The sequence below is a fragment of the Camelus dromedarius genome, chromosome 4 (assembly GCF_036321535.1).
Source record: "Camelus dromedarius isolate mCamDro1 chromosome 4, mCamDro1.pat, whole genome shotgun sequence".
Classification (NCBI taxonomy): domain Eukaryota; kingdom Metazoa; phylum Chordata; class Mammalia; order Artiodactyla; family Camelidae; genus Camelus; species Camelus dromedarius.
The window spans coordinates 88,547,623-88,568,142 of record NC_087439.1 but is presented as its reverse complement, the minus strand read 5'-3'; the positions used below and the strand labels follow the sequence as shown (position 1 = coordinate 88,568,142).

General features: G+C 47.4%; 2 protein-coding genes across 2 annotated transcripts; one reads left to right on the top strand and one right to left on the bottom strand.

Moving 5' to 3' along the window:
* Positions 1-5,111: 5,111 nt before the first annotated feature.
* Positions 5,112-5,853, bottom strand: LOC116152960 (small cysteine and glycine repeat-containing protein 6-like). Its single transcript, XM_031451141.2, has one exon. The coding sequence runs from the start codon at positions 5,803-5,805 to the stop codon at positions 5,476-5,478; it is 330 nt and encodes a 109-aa protein (XP_031307001.1). The 5' UTR covers positions 5,806-5,853; the 3' UTR covers positions 5,112-5,475.
* A 1,598-nt stretch (positions 5,854-7,451) lies between these two features.
* LOC135321228 (small cysteine and glycine repeat-containing protein 6-like) lies at positions 7,452-8,250 on the top strand. Its single transcript, XM_064485425.1, has one exon. It carries the CDS (start codon positions 7,546-7,548, stop codon positions 7,861-7,863), a length of 318 nt encoding a protein of 105 aa, XP_064341495.1. The 5' UTR covers positions 7,452-7,545; the 3' UTR covers positions 7,864-8,250.
* The last annotated feature ends 12,270 nt before the right edge of the window (positions 8,251-20,520 follow it).

The window sequence follows — 20,520 nt, the reverse complement described above, 5'->3', positions numbered from 1 at the left end:
CCTGTAATGATTGACTAAACATACTACCCCTGTTAGAGCAGGCAGATAGCTAGAAATGAGCAGAGAAAGGGAGATGCAGACCAAATGCCAGAAATTGAGCAAAAAGGTGGGCCACAGGCCAAATGCAGGAAACCATGCATTATGTAAGCACCAGGGGTCCCAAGAAGAGAAAGAAAAGCAGGAACCTCTGGGCTGATAAGTGGGCACACCTTTGGGGGTGATAAGCAGCCCAGAGACCAACAACAAAAAAAAAGAAAAAACAGGAAGCTCCAGTGTCCAAAGGGAACCTTTTCCTCATTATGCCCTCATTACAATCAAATCAGCCTTGCAGATTAAAAGTACCCATCTTGCACTGACGCCATGACACTTTCAATCCAGAGTAAATAAGGACAAGAATCCTTCCTCCCTTTGGGAAGGTGGAGTTGGTATGAAAATCAGGGAATACGACCCCAGACCCTTCCCTCCCTGATGAATATTCCACCCATTCATTTTTACACCCTCTGTCACCAAATTGCCAAAGAAACTGGGACATCTGCTCACCTGGGCCTGCCTTCTCTCCCCTTGAGAGTGTACTGACTATTATTTAACAAATCCTCACTTTACTTTTTTAACCTCCATGTCATGTTTCTGAACTCTTTATGAACGGAATAAGAAACTTCAACACCAGATACGTCCACTGACAACAGTACCACCACCACCACCACCACCACCACCACCACCACAAACCATCAGTGTGTACCTAACAAGCAAGAAGAGAGATATTTAAGATCTTTATCTTCCAATGGTCTTTTAAATGCTATTTTCTCAATTCACATTAACTATTTTTAAAAATGAATAGTATGTTGAACTGGACATAGAGAAATAGCCACTCCTCTACAATCTAAGTACTAAATGGTACTATTCCTTGGGACACCAATTTAGCAATCTGAACATTTTTTTTTTTAATATACCCTTTCAACTCAGAAATTTTACATATTGGGCAAAGACAGATGATTTACAAGGCTATTCATGGCAGTGTAGTTAAAGACAAATAAAATATAAAATGTCTGCCACCGAGGTCAGATTAAATGTCTTGTCTGTGCACAGCTGTCAAAAAGAGCGAGATAGATCTCCACGAACTGAGAGAGAATGACTTAAGTTTTATTAAGTGTTCAAACAGCAGGCTACAGTGTGTCTAAGATAATTTATGTAAATAAAAATATACCTAAATAACTGTAACACACAGTCAGGAGCAGATGTTACCAGTGAGGTATACGGGAGGTGTTGTGCAGGTGCCTGGGGAGTGACGGGGATTCGGGAGGTTTCAGGAGGAAAGGAGACCTGACTTGATGGAAACCTGCAGGCTTCTCGATGGCACACCACCGCCAGCGCCGGAGTGTCCTGTGACATCACACTTGAGAACTAGTGCCCCAGGGAGCACTTAGCCGGGGGAGTAGTGCTCTGAATCCTTGCACTTTGCTGGACTCTGCATCTCTTCAAGCACACACAATTGCTTTGGGGATGGGCTGAGGGAATTCAGGCAAAATAGAGGCAGTGAGAGCCTGACAGGGGCTTCTTCATGACCCTGTGAGGGGCAGGGGTCTAGTTTTCAATTGACCAAAGGCCTCAGTGTCTCCAGGTTCCTATGAGCTAAAGTAATTTGGGGGAAAATCAGAAGATTCTTATATTCAAGTTAGCTCAGTCTTAGGTGTCATTAAGTAATTCATCCCAATCTTACTCCCTGCAAATTTTTAGAAGCCTGTAGGTCCTGTCCAAAAGGTCCTCTATCCTCTGGGAAATAGACTTACAACTGTGTCTCAGATTCCTGAGGAAACACACCCAGATGGGAGAGCCTTGACTCCAAACACAGTGACAACAATAGTGAGGATTGTTTGGGTTAAATTATCACTTTGCACTTAGACATAATTGATCATGAATGAATCTTTGTTGAAGCTGGATAACAGGGAGTTTGTTACATATGTCTGAATGAAAGGTCGTCAAGTCATCAGACACTACTTCCTCCCCGAGGGGACCAGAGAGAACTCAGCATGGAGACAAGCAGGCAGCCTGGCCTCTGCTGCCGCCCCCAGTGGTGCCCCCCGAGGGAACTCAGGATGAGAAAAAACAGGCAGGACACTGGCCCTAGATGGCCAGCTCCATATCAAAGGAATGATTTCAATGAGTCCAGACCTCTGCACATTCACATACACAGCAAAGTGCTAAATTCCTTAACTTGAGATATCTGGGGTTTTTTAATATTAACAGTAATGTTTTGATATTCTATATTTTTCACATATATTCATTTTCTTATTCTTTTTCATTAAAAGTTATTAAAAGGTATTGAATCTAATTCCCTGTGCTATACAGAAACTTTACAATAATCAGGTTAAAAATACAAAAGATCAACACATGTGTACAATTAGAAAAAGATACTCAGCCTTGCTAATAATCAAGAAAAATACTAATTTTTTTCATCTGTTGTATTAATAAAATATTATCTCAACATCTGTCTAGTGTCTGAGCAGATCATAAAGCAAGCATCATACATTCTATGGGGGAGTACTTCACATATATTTTATTCAGGGCATCTTTGTACCTTTCATCAGTACACGAAACATGGGTAACCTTTGATCTTATAATTCCATCCTCAGGAAATTGCTCAAGGAAATAATCAGAAGGGAAAAAAGATGTAATGTATCACTAAAATTTTTCAAGCTTTTAATTTGTGCCAGGGACTGATTCATTTCATCTGCATCCTGACTTTATGGATTAGGTATTATTATTATTTTCATTATTGTTTCCATTTGAGGCATAAGGGATCAGAAAGGTGAATTCATTGCACAAACTAGTAAGTATTAGAGCTGGGATCTAACCCCATAACTGGGGGGTAGTGTGTTTGGACAATCATTACAGGATTAAAAGTATATGCATAGGGGTTTGGCCAAATAAGCTGCACTACATACAACTAATGATTCTCAGATGAGCCTCAAGCAAGTTTTACTCTCAGACCCACGCTGTCTGCACTTGCTTGTTTACAAGGCTGATCTTCCCTATAAACAGCACACAGTGTTTCCAAACAAGGACAGACTAGTGTCGAGCTTCACATCACCCAAATGGCCAAGGGTCTAATGACAGTAGGTCCCCATTTCCATTAAATCCCACAGTAACCGCTGTGTGATGTGGGGTAAAGGCGGGCTCCACCCCTAGCTTTTTACTGGAGGTTTGTCCCACCCTCTGCCTCTGCACCTCCCACCTCAGCTTACCCTGAGAAGTCCCTAGGGTGCCGGGTCCCACACCCGGGCCCAGCTGTCCCCACTCACGGCACCCACCCGGGCTCCTCCCCCTGCAGCCTCCTCACCACGGAGCCCCTTTGCTGCCTCCGCTGACTCTCAGGGTCCCCTGCTCTGCTGGGCTGGGTACGCCCCACTGGAGCCCCCTGCCCTTACACCATCCAGGCCTGCTGCCCCTTCCCTCCTCCATCCCCAGGGTGAAGCAGGGTCTTCCTTTAATTTCCCCAGAACCTTTCAGACGCCAGGTTACAACCAAACAAGTTTCTACTTAGGGTTCAAGGACAACAGGGAGTGATTCAACATCATGACCAATGACCGACACACCCATGCTCTTCGGCCCTGGGTGCCTCTGTCCACCCCTCTTGCGTTACTGGAGCCCAGCAGCACCAGTCAGCTCCCTTCCCCCCGCAGAAATGCCCCCATGAATCTTGCTACCCCTTGGAGTCCAGGCACAAACTACAGTGAGACTCCAATGAAAGGATCTGCCTGTCCTGGGCAGGGCTGCTCCCTATGTCCTATTCTGAAATCTACCTAGCTCAAGGTGGTAGACTATACGAATATCTGCGCCCTCCATGGCAAATCCCACTTTATTCCAACCCAAACAGAGGCGGTTTGACTCCAAACCCAGGTTCATAGCAGGACCGTTGACCTGAGAATCTGATAAACCAACATCTGTCTCTCCTGATGCCTGGAATATTTCATTTCATGAGTCAGTTGTTTGGAGTGTGGATAATATGTCTCTGTTGTGAAGTGCCAATTTCTGACCTATTCATTTCCATGGTCCCTCTCTCACTGGGGGTCAAATTGAACAGGGCATCTTTCCTAGAGTCTTGAAGTCAGTGCTCCACACCATTTGTGAGCACTGGCTTGAACAAAAGCACACATGCCCTGAGGAAAGGAGATGCCTGAATCTATGCCAAATAAAGAAACACAGCAACCCAGACAGTTCTATATGACTGCAACTAAAGGACCTGCCAAATCACTGTGACCCCATGGAACCTCCGTGGCTGCCTCTTCCAGACCAGGGTGAGTGCTCGTCTCCCTTGCGTACCTGAATCAGAGAAGCAGTGACCTGAAGGTAGCTTGAAGTCTCCCCACTAAAAATGGACATGGCTTTCAACTTTTATATGAAATCTTTACTGCTCTGTCTAAGGTTTTACAGGGTTGCAATTACAGGAGAGAAGATAATTGATAGTTTAAGCTTGGCATATTTGAAACTAAATTCTTGTTCTCAAAAGAGTGCTTGTCTTCCAGGCACTCCCTTCCCGCTCACTGTCAGTTAAGAGCAACTTCATCCTTTCGGATGCACAGACCGAGAAGACACTGGGGCCACGGGGGCTCCAATTTTCCTCTCACACCTGCAAATCATACACTGTGTGTGGTTTCACCAATAAGGGAGTCAGTGTGTGGTGGAAAGTAACCTCTTAATTTTTCAATTCCAATAATAGGTCTCCTGACAATAAAATATACTCAAAGTAGTTACTGTTTTATTAACTCACAATTTATACTAATAGATCTATTCACTTACGGGCATACAAGAGTATTCTGATCATAATCTGCAAAGTGACAGTTAAGTACTAAAGGCAAAGAAATAAACTTGACTCACTAATCTTTTGTCTGACTTACATAAGAGGGCACTTGTAGACACCAAATTTTTACTATCATGTAAAAACCTACTAGCGACAGATCACCCACTGATCACTCTGAATCCACCTGAAACACAGAGCAGGGGGTCTTAGTCACTTTGATGGGTTTAGTTGCATCTTTGGCTGAGACACATTTGAAAAATAAAAAAAAAGAAGATATTGATGAGTCTTTGAATGCCAATTTTATGTGGTTTATTAGCAAAGAATTGGTTTACAGAATCAGAAAGCAGTACAGAGACACAGGATGGAGAAGCCACAGGAAGAGGGGGAAAGAAATGGAAACAAGCATTTCAACAGTAAAATATCAAGAAAATATAACATTGAAAATCATCACTCCACCTTGTTGGGCCCATAATTTGCTGATGGATGGAGAAGAATTGTGTTGTTGTTTTTCATTTGGAGGGAAGATCTCACGGACCAGAGGATCAAACCCCTCAGCCTGAGAACCAGTCTCATGTCACCCTTGTGACACTCAAATCAGGGAGGGCTGGCAGAAACAAAGAAAATCTTACCAAGGAGGCAGCTCCCTGCAGCATCTTCTCAGAAGTGGAAGCCGCCCCCTAGTGGCAGCACTGCCTCTTGCAGCACCTCTGCTGACAGCAGCACTTCTGCTGACAGCAGCCCTTCCCGCAGCCGCAGCCGCAGTCACACGAGTGGTGGCGGCACGTGCGGCGGTAGCAGCAGACCACGGGGGTGTTGCAGCAGCTCCCGCAGCAGCCCCCACAGCAGCCACAGCAGGAGCGCCCCCGGTAGCACCTGTACGAGGTGCAGCTGTCACAGCCGCCACAGCCACCGCCACAGCCACCGCCGCAGCCACCACAGCCGCAGCCACCACTGCAGCCACCGCAGCCACAGCCACCACCGCAGCCACCACAACCACAGCAGCCCATGGTGTCAGTAGAGAGGACTCAGGAGAGGGGAGGATGGAGACTCAGGAGGTGAGGAGCGTCTGATGTCGCCTTCTGCCCCAGGGGCCCTTAAATACTGTCCCTCCTCTGCTGTAGCCCAATTGCCACGGAAGGATCTCACAGGACCTTCTATTTACTTCCTTCTTGAGAACCTTGAAATAACTTGCTATTTTTAGCAGAGCATCCTCCTTTGGGAACCTGGAGTTCTCTGTTATGAATGATGTATTTGTGTGTCATATCTTTAGTCCAGAACTAGGAAAGTGAAGGCTGAAGTGTAGGGAAGAGAAGGTCTCAGGGGCTCAGGATGTTGCCTGTATCTCAGACACGACCATCGTAGATGTTTCCTGGGTCTCTGGGCACTCAGCAGGGTTTCTGCATGGTGCTAGGTACCCGGAACGGAGAGCAGGGAGAGACCGGACAGCCTCGGCTTCAGGGAGAAATAGATCAAAGGAGGGCATTTTCAAGCTTTCTTCTCTGGCTTTCAAAAGCCTAACTTATCAAGGAGTTGCCAGTTGTCAACCAGGGACCCCAAAGCCCTGGGAGCAACACAGAGCCAGCAAAGCTGGGGCGTCTCCCCTCCAGAAGCTGCAGAGCGTGTCCCCAGGGGGACTGTGGCGTGGTCCCTCCCTGGGAGCTGTCTGGAGCTCCTGGCCAGGCAGATCTCAGTTCTCAAGACAGTCAAACAAGAACATACCTCTGCGGACCGCTGTTGACACCTGCGGGCTACCCGGGGCAGAAGGACATGGCCCGACAGGTAGACTCAGCCAGGTTGAGACCAATCATTGCAAATAAACATTCCCCGGGGCCATGGTCGGGCAGAAACCCTGGGTTTGGCCACAGGTCTTAAACCTGGAGAGGCACGAGAGAAGGCCAGCCACCGGATGAAAGCCTTCTTATTTTTGTTTCCCAATTATTTAACAGAAAAGCAGCAAACAGGAACTTCCCTCTTGGCAGATGACATAGAAGGAGGCTACACAAAACTTTATTTTTAGCATCTGACGTCACACACATTCTCTTGGGCTTTTTGGATGATTTTTAACAATCAAGCAATTCTTCTTGTGAACAAAGAATCTCAGGGACCCCGAAACAGCAAAGCTGTGTTTTAAGGTGAGATGCAAACATGCATGTTGGGATGTCTGCCCTTTCCACTTCGATCTGGTTCTTACTCATTCATCCCACAAGTTTCTGTAACTCAGGGGTGAGTAATGAGTCGAAGTAGACAGAAAAACCATCTTTTTCTATCCTGCGATGCCAAAGAAGTAGATAGAGAAACAGAGCATTTCCCTGGCTCTAGGTTCAGACGTTAATGGCTATAAAACATTGAAGATTATTCTTAAATGTTGTAGGCATTCAGTTAAACCAACAACTGGCTGATGAACACGTACATCAGGCCAGGCACTATTCTAGACCCCGGGGCAAAACATACATACACACTTACATTCTTATGGGCACAAAGCTCTCAGAAGTGTCTTCTAATGCAAATATAGGGTTAAGAGATGGGATTTAGCAATATCAGCTGGCCAACAAGGAAGGACGTAAGAGGCCTCGTGAGAACTTGTATGGGAAGTGGGATAAACAACAACAAGGCACAGGCTGGGTCTCTGGGCTCAGCTCCTGAAGATGGTATATAAGGGCCCCCCCCAGCAGAGGGCAGCATCAGACGTCCCTCACCTCCTCCTGAGTCTCCGTCCTCCCCTCTCCTGAGTCCTCTCTGCTGACACTATGGGCTGCTGTGGTTGTGGTGGCTGCGGTGGTGGCTGTGGCTGTGGTGGCTGCGGTGGTGGCTGTGGCTGTGGTGGCTGCGGTGGTGGCTGTGGCGGCTGTGACAGCTGCACTTCGTACAGGTGCTACCGGGGAGGCTCCTGCTGCGGCTGCTGTGGGGGCTGCTGCGGGAGCTGCTGCAACACCCCCGTGGTCTGCTGCTACCGCCGCACGTGCCGCCGCCACTCGTGTGACTGCGGCTGCGGCTGCGGGAAGGGCTGCTGTCAGCAGAAGTGCTGCTGTCAGCAGAGGTGCTGCAAGAGGCAGTGCTGCCACTAGGGGGCGGCTTCCACTTCTGAGAAGATGCTGCAGGGAGCTGCCTCCTTGGTAAGATTTTCTTTCTTTCTGCCAGCCCTCCCTGATTTGAGTGTCACAAGGGTGACATGAGACTGGTTCTCAGGCTGAGGGGTTTGATCCTCTGGTCCGTGAGATCTTCCCTCCAAATGAAAAACAACAACACAATTCTTTTCCATCCATCACCAAATTATGGGCCCAACAAGGTGGAGTGATGATTTTCAATGTTATATTTTCTTGATATTTTACTTTTGAAATGCTTATTTCCATTTCTCCCCCCCCCCCTTCCTGTGGCTTCTCCATCCTGTATCTCTGTACTGCTTTCTGATTCTGTAAACCAATTCTTTCCTAATAAACCACACAAAATTGGCATTCAAAGACTCATCAACATCTTCCTTTTTATTTTTCAAATATGTCTAAGCCAAAGATGCAAGCAAGAGTGTGTTGGATTCTGGTGATGTCAGCTGGATTTTCTGATCAACCCAGTGCAGGTGTGAGGGGAAAATAGGAGTCCAGGTGGTACCCAGTGTCCTTGAGGTCAGTGAGATGACATGGATAAAGTTGCTGTTAACTGAATGTAACCGGAAGGGAGTGTCTGGATGAGAAGTACTCTTCTGAGGTCAGGAATTCAGGTTCAAACATGTAAATCTAAACTTGTCCATTGTCTTCTCACCTATAATTGTGCCCCTGTAAAACCTTGGATAGAGCAGTAAAGGTTTCATATAAAAGTTGAAAGCCATGTCCATTTTTAATGGGAGACTTCAAGCTACCCTCAGGTCACTGCTCCTTTGATTCAGGTCCACAAGGGAGATGAGCACTCACCCTGATCTGGAAGAGGCAGGCAGGGAGGTTCCGTGGGGTCACAGTGATTTGGCAGGTCCTTTAGTTGCAGTCATATAGAACTATCTAGGAAGCTGCGTTTCTTTTCTTGGCATGGATTCAGAGGTCTCCTTGCCTCAGGGTGTGTGTGCTCTTGTTCAAGCTGGTGCTCACAAATCATTTGGAGCACTGACCTCAAGTCTCTAGAAAAGATGCCCCAGTTCAATTTGACCCCCAGTGAGGGAGGGATGGTGAAAATGAATAGGGCAGAAATTGACACTTCTCAGCAGAAGCATAGTATCCACACCCCAAACAATTGACTCATGAAATGAAATACTCCAGGCATCAGGAGAGACAGATGTTGGTTTAAGAAGTTCTGAGGGAATTGTCCTGCTGTGAAACTGGGGTTTGCAAGCAAGACCACATCTGTGTGGGTGGGAATAAAGTGAGATATACCTTGGAGGGAGCAGATATTCCCAGAGTCCAGCACCTCAAGCTGAGGTGAATTTAAGAGTGGGACATAGGGGTCAGCCCTGCCCAGGGCAGGTGAATCCCTTCATTAGAGCCTCACTGTGCTTTGTGCCTTGACACCAAGGGGAGCAACATGCCTGGGGGCATTTCTGCAGGGGGAGGGGAGCCAGTTGGTTCTACTGGCCTCCAATAAAGCAAGGGATGGGTGTAGGTGGTATGGACAGAGGCATCCAGGGCAGAAACGTATGGCTGTACTGGTCATTGGCCACTGTTTTAAGTCACTTCCTGTTGCCTTAAACCTTAAGTAGAAACTTGCTTGGTTGTAATCTGGGGTCTGGAAGGTTGTGGGGAATTAGAGGAAGACCCTGCTCCACCCTGGGGATGGGGGAGGGAAGGGGCAGCAGGCCTGGATGGTGTAAGGGCAGGGGTCTCCAGCAGGGTACACCCAGCCCAGCAGAGCAGGGGCCCCTAGATTCAGTGGAGGCAGCAAAGGGGCTCCGTGGTGAGGAGGCTGGAGGGGGAGGAGTCCAGGTGGGCACAGTGATTGGGCACAGCTGGGCCCGGGTGTGGGACCTGGCACCCTAGGGACCTCTCAGGACAAGCTGAGGTGGGAGGTGCAGAGGCAGAGGGTGGGGCAGCAGTGACTACCAGAGGGACAAACCACCAGCAGCAAGCTGGGGATGGAGCCAGCCTTTCCCCCACATCACACAGCGGTTACTGTGGGATTTAATGGAAATGGGGACCTACTGTCATTAGACTCCTGGACATTTGGGTGATGTGAAGCTCGACACTAGTTTGTCCTTGTTTGGAAAACACTGTGTGCTGTTTATAGGGAAGATCAGCCTTGTACACAAGCGAGTACAGACAGCACGGGTCTGAGAGTAAAATGTGCTTGAGGCTCATCTGATAACCATTAGGTGTATGTAGCACAGTTTATTTGGCCAAACCCCTATGCATATACTTTTAATCCTGTAATGATTGACTAAACATACTACCCCTGTTAGAGCAGGCAGATAGCTAGATATGAGCAGAGAAAGGGGGACACAGACCAAACGGCAGGAATTGGACAGAAAGGAGGGCCACAGGCCAAATGCAGGAAACCACACATCATGTAAGCACCAGGGGTCCCTGGATAGAGAAAGAAAAGCACAAATCTTTGGGCTGATAAGGGATCATGATTTTGGGGATGACAAGTGGCCTGGAGAAGAACAAAGAAAGGTGAGAAAAGGCAGGAATTTCCAGTGTCTGAATGTAACCTTTTGCTCATTATGCCCTCATTTCAATAAAATTAGCCTTGCAGATCAGAAGTACCCATCATTCACCAACACCATGACACTTCTGATCCAGACTAAATAAGGACAAAAATCCCTCCTCCCTTTGGGAAGGTGGAGTTGGTATGATAATCAGGGAATACGACCCCAAACCCTTCCCTCCCCAATGAATATTTCACCCATTTATTTTCACACCCTCTGTAGCTAACTTGCCGAGGAAACTCAGGGCAGCCGCTCACCTGAGCCTGCCCGCTCTCCCCTGAGAGTGTACTATCCATCCTTTAATAAATCCTCACTTTACCTTTTTTAACCACTACATGTTGCTCTGAATTCTTTCTGGGGTGGGACAAGAACCTGGAACACTGGTTGCATCAGCAACACCCCCAGGTATGGGGTCAGATCCCAGGGCTCAAATCCCACTTTTAATGCTTACTAGTTTCTGCAGTAACTTCACCTCTCTGGTCCCTTATTCCTCAAATGGAAACAATAATGATAATAATACTAATTAATAATAATAATAATAATAATACCGAATCCATATGGTCATTATGCAGATGAATGAATCAGTCTTGCCACAAATTAAGAGCTTGATGAACATTAGTGCCACATTACATCTTTTCTATCTTCTGATTATTTCCTTGAAGCAATTTTCTATGATGTAATTATGAGGTCAAATGTTATCTATGTTTTTCATTCTGATAAAAGTTACAAAGTTGTCCTTTATAAAAATATGTCAGCTATTCACTCACACACTGTATGATGCTTGCTTTATAATCTGCATGGACATTAGATAGATATGAAATAACGTTTTGTTACAACAGCAGATGAAAAACATTAGTATTTTTCTTGATTATTAATAAGGTTGAGCAGTTTTTTCCTAATTGTACACATTTGTTGATCTTTTGTATTTTTAAACTGTTTATTGTAAAGAAAATTTCTGTGTAGCACAGGGAACTAGATTCAATATGTTGTAATAACTTTTAATGGAAAAGAATATGAAAATGAATATATGTAAAAAATTAATTAATTAATTAAAAAAAGAAACTTGAAACATATGTTAACTGAAAAAAATGCACAGCCTGAAAGTTGAGAGCTCTGTTTTATTTGATGGACTTTCTGAGGACTGGAGCCTGGGTGATGGCGTCTCAGATTGCTCTCAGAAACTGCTCTGAGGAGCAGGGGAGGAAACAGGATATAGAAGAGTTTTTGAACAAAGTCCAGGTAATTGGAACAGCCAAAGGTTACTGCTAATGAAAGAAAACCAGCTATCTCAAGTTAAGGAATTTAGCACTTTTCTATATATGGGAAGGTGCAAAGGTCTGAGCTCATTGAAATCATTCCTTTGATATGCAGCTGGCCATCTAGGGCCAGTCTCCTGCCTGTTTTATGTCATCCTGAGTCCCTTCAGGGCACCCGTGGGGGTGGCAGCAGAGGCCAGGCTGCCTGCTTGTCTCCATCCTGAGTTCTCTCTGGCCCCTCGGGGAGGCAGTAGTGGTAGCGGCTGATGACCTCAGTGTCCTTGGTTTCTGATGATGGCAGGGAACAGCTCTCATTCAGACTCATGTGACTAACTCCCAGCTACCCAGCATCACTAAGATTCATTCATGACCAATTATTTCTAAATGCAAAGTGATAATTTAACCCATACAATCCTCACTATTGTTGTCATTGTGTTTGGAGACAAGGCTCTCCTACCTGGGTGTGTTTCCTCAGGAATCTGAGACACAGTTGTGTGAAGGAAAAGCTGGGCTGGGCTAACTTGTAAATCTAAGTTAATAAGCGTCGGTTTGCTGATTCCCTGCTCCTGTTTTTTTCGCTAGCCAGCTGGGTTTTCAGAGAGACATATCTGGCCTTGGAGTGTTGGTTTGCTGCCCCCCTACCTCTGCTTTTGTGGTAATGATGCTGCTAAAGCTGTTCCATGCCTATTGGCCGAATACCCCAAGCTTGTAATTAACCCTATAAAACCTCATACACACACTTTGGAGGTGCTCAGAGCTTCGAAACAGAAGTCCCTCTGAGCCCGCCACCGTAATAAATCTGAGTACTCCAACCCTCCGAGTCGTGCTGGTTTTCTGGCTGGCCTGTTGTTTCCATAACATTTCTGGAGGCCCCAGTAAGATTCAACTACGCCGGCCCCTTGAGCCGCTGGACTGGTGGCTCCGGCCGACCAGGGCACGAGACCGCTAACGAACAGGGTGGCGCCGCGCAATGGTATTCTGGGTTCTCTTTCGTGACAGTGACTCACCCTCCCCACCCCCAGGTGACTGGGCTGCAACCAGAGCCAGACTCAGTGGAGGGACACACAGATTCACCAGGTGGCCTTCCCAGACAAGGCAGGAACCCCCAGGGAGTAAATCAGGTCCTGTCCCTAGTGGACAGAAGAGGAGGCTGATCACCTCCTGCAGGCTCCCCGTCTGATGGTATTCCAGATGGGAGATCAGGTCAGATTAGGTTAGAATAAAGATGCCCCTGTGATAGGGAAGGGAATGTGCAAATAGCCTCTGTATGTTTGTGGGAGTGAATGTGTGGCCTGTGAAGCATGCAGTCAGGCTCGAGTTTGTAGCCCCACGGCATTCTGCTACGGAGTTTGAGTGAGTCCCAACCTGTGGTTCCGTGGTGACCACATACAGCTCATGGTGGTATCGGCCCCTCGGGGTATCAATCAGAGTCAGCGGTTTATACTGACCCGCCAAAGTTAAGAGGCACCTTCGTCCCCACAAGGGGAGTAGCCAGACAGATGCAGCGGAAACCCTCCCTTGTCTTGTCTGTGACACCAGCACAGGGTGGCTACACGGGGAGGAAAAGGGACATAAAACAGTGTGTAAGTAAACGACCCCTGTGAACTTGGGGACTAAAATGAGACTATTTTAAAAAGTTTCAGACATGACCTTGTCACCAGTCCCCCAGAATATCTTGTCGCAATTAATAAACCAGCCTCAATACTACTCCTCTGTCTAAAACAAAGACCACAAGACCTGAGCCAGAGGGAGCCACCCCAGGACTAGCTAGAACCCTCTTTTGAGGTCCTCTTTTGGTCCATTTATTCTGCCACCGGCCAGCCTTCCGGCCTCATATTTTGTCAATTTAGGCTATAGAAAAGTTTTTGTGCAGGGACCCCTAGAGCTCATCCAGGCCCAGGAGAGCCTCAGGGACACCTGCCTATCATGGAACCTTAACTCATTGGCAACACTTACAGCCAAGCAGACAGATATTAGGCCCAGTGAAGCAGCAGGCTTTTTAAGAACTCCACCGTTTTGAGGAGTGGAAAAAACAGAGATACTGGGATCACAGTCCTCCGTGCCAGGAGTAGACCCACACCTATAGGCCATAAAATCTGTCAACTAATAATAATGGGAGCCTCAAAATCAAAGCTGACAGTTCTGGACTGCATGATTGAGAATTTCAAAACGGGGTTCGCAGGAGACCATGGAGTTTAAATGATCCCTGGCAGGCTCCATACTTTGTGTGAGCTTGAATGGCTGACCTTTGGAGTTGGGTGGCCCCAAGAGGAATTTTGGACCTAGCAACAGTGTGAGTAGTCTATCAAATAATCAATCACTGGAACTCTAGGCCACCACGATCGATTCCCATACATTGACTCCTGGCTGAATATCACCCAGACTCTACCCCCATGGATTTGGTTCTGCTCAAATGGACCTGGACAATGTAAGCTAGCATTTCAGCTGGTCCAGGCCAAAAAGACAGATAGAGAAAAACCTATTTTCCAGGGAGACACAGAAAACGAGATGTCCCTGTCCCCTCCATATGCCCCCAGGGTACTGATAACTCCAGTCCCAGTGGAGACACCACCACCCTCTGTATCACCACCTCCCCAACCCGAGGACCCAGAGGCAGACCCCAGCCCCCAGCCTGAGCTGGAAGGAAGGAGGCTCAGCTCAGTACAAGCCAGGAGACCAGCACCACCGGCCCTCCACATGCCGCTGCGGGAGACACAAGGGCCGCAGCAAGTTGGGGAGGATGGGACTGTTCAGCCCAGGCACCTCGTACTCTGCTACCAACCTTTTAGCACCACAGCCCTTCTCATTTGGCGCCATCATACTCCGTCCTACTCTGAAAAACCACAGGCATTTCCATCACATTATGGTCTGAACACAATTAAGAAGAAGAGCTTCCATAATAATAGCAGATGAAGAGCCACTGGTGAACTGGTCAGGATTTTTGGCCTGCCCTCCAAAGAAAAGGAGCGGAAAGTGTCAGAGTAGGCCACGGATGATGGCAGGGGAAGCCGCTCCGAGCAGAGGCAGCGGACGGAGCAGAGGCCTTGGCCTCAGGGCAGCAGCAGCAGCAGCAGCCTCCACAGCCCCAGCACCGCATCCACCTTGGCCGCCACCACTGCCGCCATGGCAACTGTCGGGGAGCGCCAGCCCCTGCCCAGTCCCAAAGTGATGCTGGGACGGTCATGGAGCTCTGTCATGAAGATATACCAATATTTGGTCTCTGTCCAGCCCATGATGATTTCTACTGGGTGGTGTGTAACGACTGTAATCAGGCTGTCAAACGGCAGGCTATGATTGACCCCGTAGAGTCTATCTTTCATTCTCACCGGCCCACCTGGGAAGATGTTTGCCAGCTGCTTCTGACTCTTTTCAATACAGAGGAAGAGAGACACATTCTCACTGAAGCATGAAAATGGCTGCAGGGCCAAGCCCCCAGGGACACACTGGATGTTGAGGGGCTGTCATGACACAGGCCCCTGACACCAGACCAGATTGGGACTTTCCCTCAGAGTCCTGGCTCAGAATGTGGGGCCATGGCAGCGCCCTGTGACCTATTTGTCTAAAAGACTGGATCCTGTGGCATCAGGATGGCCACCCTGTCTGTGGGCCCTCGCTGCCACAGCCCCCTGGTCAACGAGGCAGACAAACTCACACTGGGACAGACTTTAAATGTAAAAGTGCCCCACTCCATGGTGGCCCTGATGAACGGCCCAGGTTACAAATGGATAACTAACACAAGGATGACCCACTACCAGGGGCTGCTATGTGAGAATCCAGGGGTCCATCTAGAGACTGTACAAACCTTAAACCCAGCCACATATTTACCTGAAGGGGAAGGGCAGCCTGACCACGACTGTGAGGAAATCATTGAAGAGGTGTACGCGAGCAGGCCTGATCTAACCGACAAGCCCCTACAAAATCCAGACCTGGAACTTTTCACAGATGGCAGCAGTTACATGCAGGGTGGACAACGGCGAGCCGGTTACACTGTAGCAACAACCCCCGAGAGGCAGTAAAGGCAGAGTCCCTTCCCCCAGGATGGTCTGCTCAGTGAGCAGAGATCTGGGCACTGGTCCAGGCACTCAGGGAAGGGAAAGGAAGAGAAGTCAATATATACACTGATTGCAAATATGCATTTGCAGCCTTACGTGTAGACGGAATCATCTAAAGCAGAGACGACTTTTGACTGCTGGGGGAAAGGAAATCAAGAACAAAGAAAAAAATTGTACAGTTATTGGAGGCAGTATGGGATCCAAAGGAAGCGGCCATTATTCACTGTAAGGGACACCAAAAAGGAAATGACTCTATGAGCCAGAGGAACAGGCTGGCTGATCAAAAGGCAACAGAGGCAGTCGCCTGGGAACACCCAGTAATTAAAATTATGGCAGCACCAGAGCTCCCCACTGCCCCCAGAATCTAGCCACGATGAAAACAAGGGGGCACAGGCCGAACAAGGGAAGAAAGAAAAGTGTGGATGGTGGGTCATGACGGATGGAAGCGTTTTCATCCCGGAACGACTAGCTTATCGCATAGTCCAACAACAACACAAAGCGACACACATGGGAAAAACGGCTTTGGAGGCCCTCCTAAAGCGATCTTTTCTGATTTCTCATCTCCCTACTCTGTGCACATCAGTCTCCCAGCACTGCTTGCTCTGTGCTCAAAACAATCCAAAACAAGGGCCCACTGGGCCAACGGGAGGACAACGATGTGGATGGCTCCCTTCAAAGATTTAGAAGTGGACTTTACTGAACTTGGGCCCAGTAAGGGATATAAGTACCTGCTGGGTTTTGTCTGCACCTTCACAGGGTGGATAGAGGCCTACGCCACCAGGACAGAGAAAGCAAGAGAGGGAGCAAAGGCTCTCCTCAGGGGTGTCATCCCTCGGTTTGGAATGCCTACCTCCATCGGGTCTGACAACGGACTCGCCTTCATGGCAGAGATTGTACAGCAAGTGGCAAAGACACCGAGCATCCGCTGGAATCTGCACACAGCATACTGGCCTCAAGGCTCAGGGAAGGTAGAACAAATGAACAGAACTCTAAAACAAATGATAGCTAAAACCAGCCAAGAAACCCAGCTCCCCTGGGTGGACGTTACACCCCTGGCTATTTTGTGGATTAGATGCACCCCAAGATTTAACACTGGGTACTCTCCCTTTAAAGTCCTCTATGGGTGACCACCACCTTTAGTCAGGATGGAAAGCCCCACCCTGGAGACAGGAAATTTAGGGCTCCACCAACAACTGTTGGGACTAGGACAAGTACTACAGGAAGTTTTGGGCTGGGTAATGGAGAGAACCCCCATTTTGTTAGGAGTCCAGATTCATCCCCATAAGCCGGGAGACCAAGTATGGGTGAAGGATTGGAAAAAGGAACCTCTCAAACCAACACGGAGGGGACCATATTTAGTGGTATTAGCTCCCCCTACAGCTGTTAAGTTGCAGGAATCATCTCTTGGATCCACCACTCCAGGGTTAAAAGAGCGACTTCACCTCAGACGGAGGGTCCCTGGAAAATTGAGAGTGTCCCGGGAGACCCGCTCAAGGTCAAGATCAAGAGGGACCAGAAAAGGATCAACGAGCCCTGCTCTAGCCACACCCAGAAGCTGGCTAGCCAATGCTCGCCGGAAGTTTGAGGAAAGCTCAACGAAACTGTTAAATGTATTCCTCTTGTGCTCCCTTGCCTCTTTCCCTGTTTGCTGTACCAACCTGCGTATTGGCAGTGGGGCTGGCCAGCACCGCCCCACCTGACTGGGTTATAGGCCATAGGGTCCTGATAGCTATTTTATACCTTGTTATAGCTAGTGCCATCACCGCAGCATCATGTGTAAGACAGTCATAAGGCTGATGTTACTGACGCTAACACCCTCACTCCCCTTGCTAGTGGGGCTCGGAATGGCAACAGGGGTGGGCACAGGCATCGGTGGCATAGCCTCATCCTCTTATTACTATTATCAGCTTACAGGTGAGTTAGGCCAGGATCTCCAATGAATAGCAGAAACCCTAGGGGCTCTGCAAAATCAGATTGACTCTCTGGCCGAGGTGGTCTCACAAAACAGGAGGGGTCTGGACCTCTTCACGGCCAGAGAGGGGGGACTGTGTCTCTTCATTAACGAAGAGTGCTGTTTTTATGCCAATCAATCAGGAATTGTCAGAGGGATGATTCAAGAGTTACAAGACCGAGTGAAAAAGAGGAAACATATTTCAGACAAGGGCCGATTGACAGGCCCCTGGGGCCGGACCTCCTGCTGGGCACCGTTCATAAGTCCCTTGACCCTGATGTTTGCAGTTCTGCTGTGTGGGCCTTCTATCCTAGACTTCCTGATCCGCTTTGTCAGTGAGCAGATGGAGAATATAAAACTCCAGATGTCAGCCTCCAATTATGAGCCCCTGCGACAGGTGAGTGATGATGCCCACTCCAAAAGGGGCTGTGAACGCATCAAGGGCGGGGAATGTGAAGGAAAAGCTGGGCTGGGCTAACTCGTAAACCTAAGTTAGTAAGTGTCAGTTTGCTGATTCCCTGCTCATGTTTTTTTGCTAGCCAGCTGGATTTTCAGAGAGACATATCTGGCCTTGGAGTGTCAGTTTGCTGCCCACCCCTCCGCCTCTGCTTTTGTGATAATGATGCTGCTAAAGCTGCTCCATGCCTATTGGCTGAATACCCCAAGCTTGTAATTAACCCTATAAAAATCCATGCACACGTCTTGGAGGTGCTCAGAGCCATGGAGCAGAAGCCCCTCTAAACCCGCTGGTATAATAAATCTGAGTACTCCAACCCTCCGACTGGTGCTTGTTTCTTGGCTGGCCTGTCGTTTCCATAGGCCATTTCTCAGAGGATAGAGGACCTTTTGGACAGGACCTACAGGACTCTAAAAACTTGCAAGGAATAAGATTCGGGTGAATTATTTAATGACGCCTATAGATTGAGTTAACTTGAATAAAAAATCCCTTTTATTTTCCCCCAAATCACTTTACTTAAGCTCATAGGAACCTGGAGACACTGAGGCTTTTGGTCAGTTGAAAACTAGACCCCTACCCCTCATAGGGTCATGATGGAGCTACTGTCAGGCTCTCACTGCCTCTATTTTGCCTGAATTCCCTCAGCGCAGCCCCAAGGCAGTTGTGTGTGCTTAAAGAGTCACAGAGAGGCCACCAGAGCACAAGCATTCAGAACACTGCTCCACCTGCTAAGAGCTCCCTGGCGCACTAGTTCTCAAGTGTGATGTCACAGGACACTCCGGCGCTGGCAGCGGTGGGTCATTGAGAAGCCTGCAGGTTTCCATCAAGTCTTTAACCCTTGTAATTAACCCTATAATTCTTTCCTCCTGAAACCTCCCGAATCCCCGTCACTCCCCAGGCACCCGCACAACACCTCCTGTATACCTCACTGTTAGCATCTGCTCCTGACAGTGCGTTACAGTTTTTTAGGGAAATTTCTGCTTATTTAAATGTTCCTGGACACACTGTAGCTTGCTGTTTGGACATTTAATAAACCTCAAAGCATTCCTTCTCAGTTCATGGAGATCTAGCCCCCTCTTTTTGACAGCCGTGCAGTGTTCTGTTGTACAGATAGGACATTTAATCTGATCTCAGTGACAGACATTTAGTATTTTCTTAGTCTTTAACTACACTGCCATGAATAGCCTTGTAAACAGTCTGTCTTTGCACAAGATGTGAAATTTCTGAATTGAAAGGCATGTACTTAAAAAAAAAAAGTTCAGATGCTGAACAGCTGTCCCTAGAAATGTCCCATTAGCATTCTTACTAGTATTGCAGAGGAGTGGCTGTTTCTCCATGTCCAATTCAATGTGTTTATCATTTTCAAAAATAGCTAATAGGGGATGAGAAAATGCTGTATAAAAGTCCTTTGGAAGATGAAATTCTTACGTACCTCTATTCATGCTTATTCAATACAAATGGATGGCTTTTGGTGGTGGTCATGGTGGTGGTGGTGGTGTGGGTGTGATCTTCTATGGAAAATTCATTTTTTTCAGAAAAAATGTCACCATTCACCTAAAAACTTCATAAACCCAAAAACTGACTTGTTTATATTCAATGTGAAAATTCATTTCTACATTGAGAAGTGGCATTATGCTCTGTTATAGAGAATATTTAGATTGCAGGCAGATCTGGAATTGGCTAAAAATCTGTGGAAATAAATCTTTTGTGACTAAACAAGCATTTTAAATTTAATAGAAGAAATTGACTTGTCAGAAAGGTACCCTTCCCAAATTGAATTCAAAGTATATATGAAATCCATAATATAATGAATTATTTTGGCCAAAAAGGAATATGCATGGATCACAATGGCAGAAATTCTGATGCCCAAGGTAGATTTTATCAAGCTTGGTTGAGTGCTTGTCTATTATTGTCTGTTCACTGAACGCCTTCAAAAAAATGAAAATATTTCAAGACACAGTACAGATTGGAAACACAAAATATTTAAAATTTTAACATTGATGAATGTAGAGCTTCCATTAAAGAATAAGCTGTGATCACAATACATTCAAGCAACCCAGCCCAGGGAGGTCTCTTGTCCTCCTTACTCAACGCTGCCCATCCGTCCTCCCTCAGGTAACCACCAGATAAGGTCTTGTGAGGCAGTATATTAAGGATGACTTAGCTTAGTTTATCAGACATTTAGAAGGTTGCTATGTAATAACTAGAAATACAAAGCAGCCACTGTGAAATCAGGAATCCACTGTACTTAGAGGCGGCAGGGGCAGACCTTGGTAGACAAAAGCAACGCACACTTGTCACAGGACAGAACACGGTGGATCACAGTCCTCCTGGTTCGAGGTCGGGGCTGCGGCTGCTATGCAGGTGCTAAGAAGTGCTCACA

Excerpts from the sequence above, each read along its gene's own strand:
- LOC135321228 (XM_064485425.1), top strand. The coding sequence starts at position 7,546 with ATGGGCTGCTGTGGTTGTGGTGGCTGCGGTGGTGGCTGTGGCTGTGGT.
- LOC116152960 (XM_031451141.2), bottom strand. The coding sequence starts at position 5,805 with ATGGGCTGCTGTGGTTGTGGTGGCTGCGGTGGTGGCTGTGGCTGCGGT.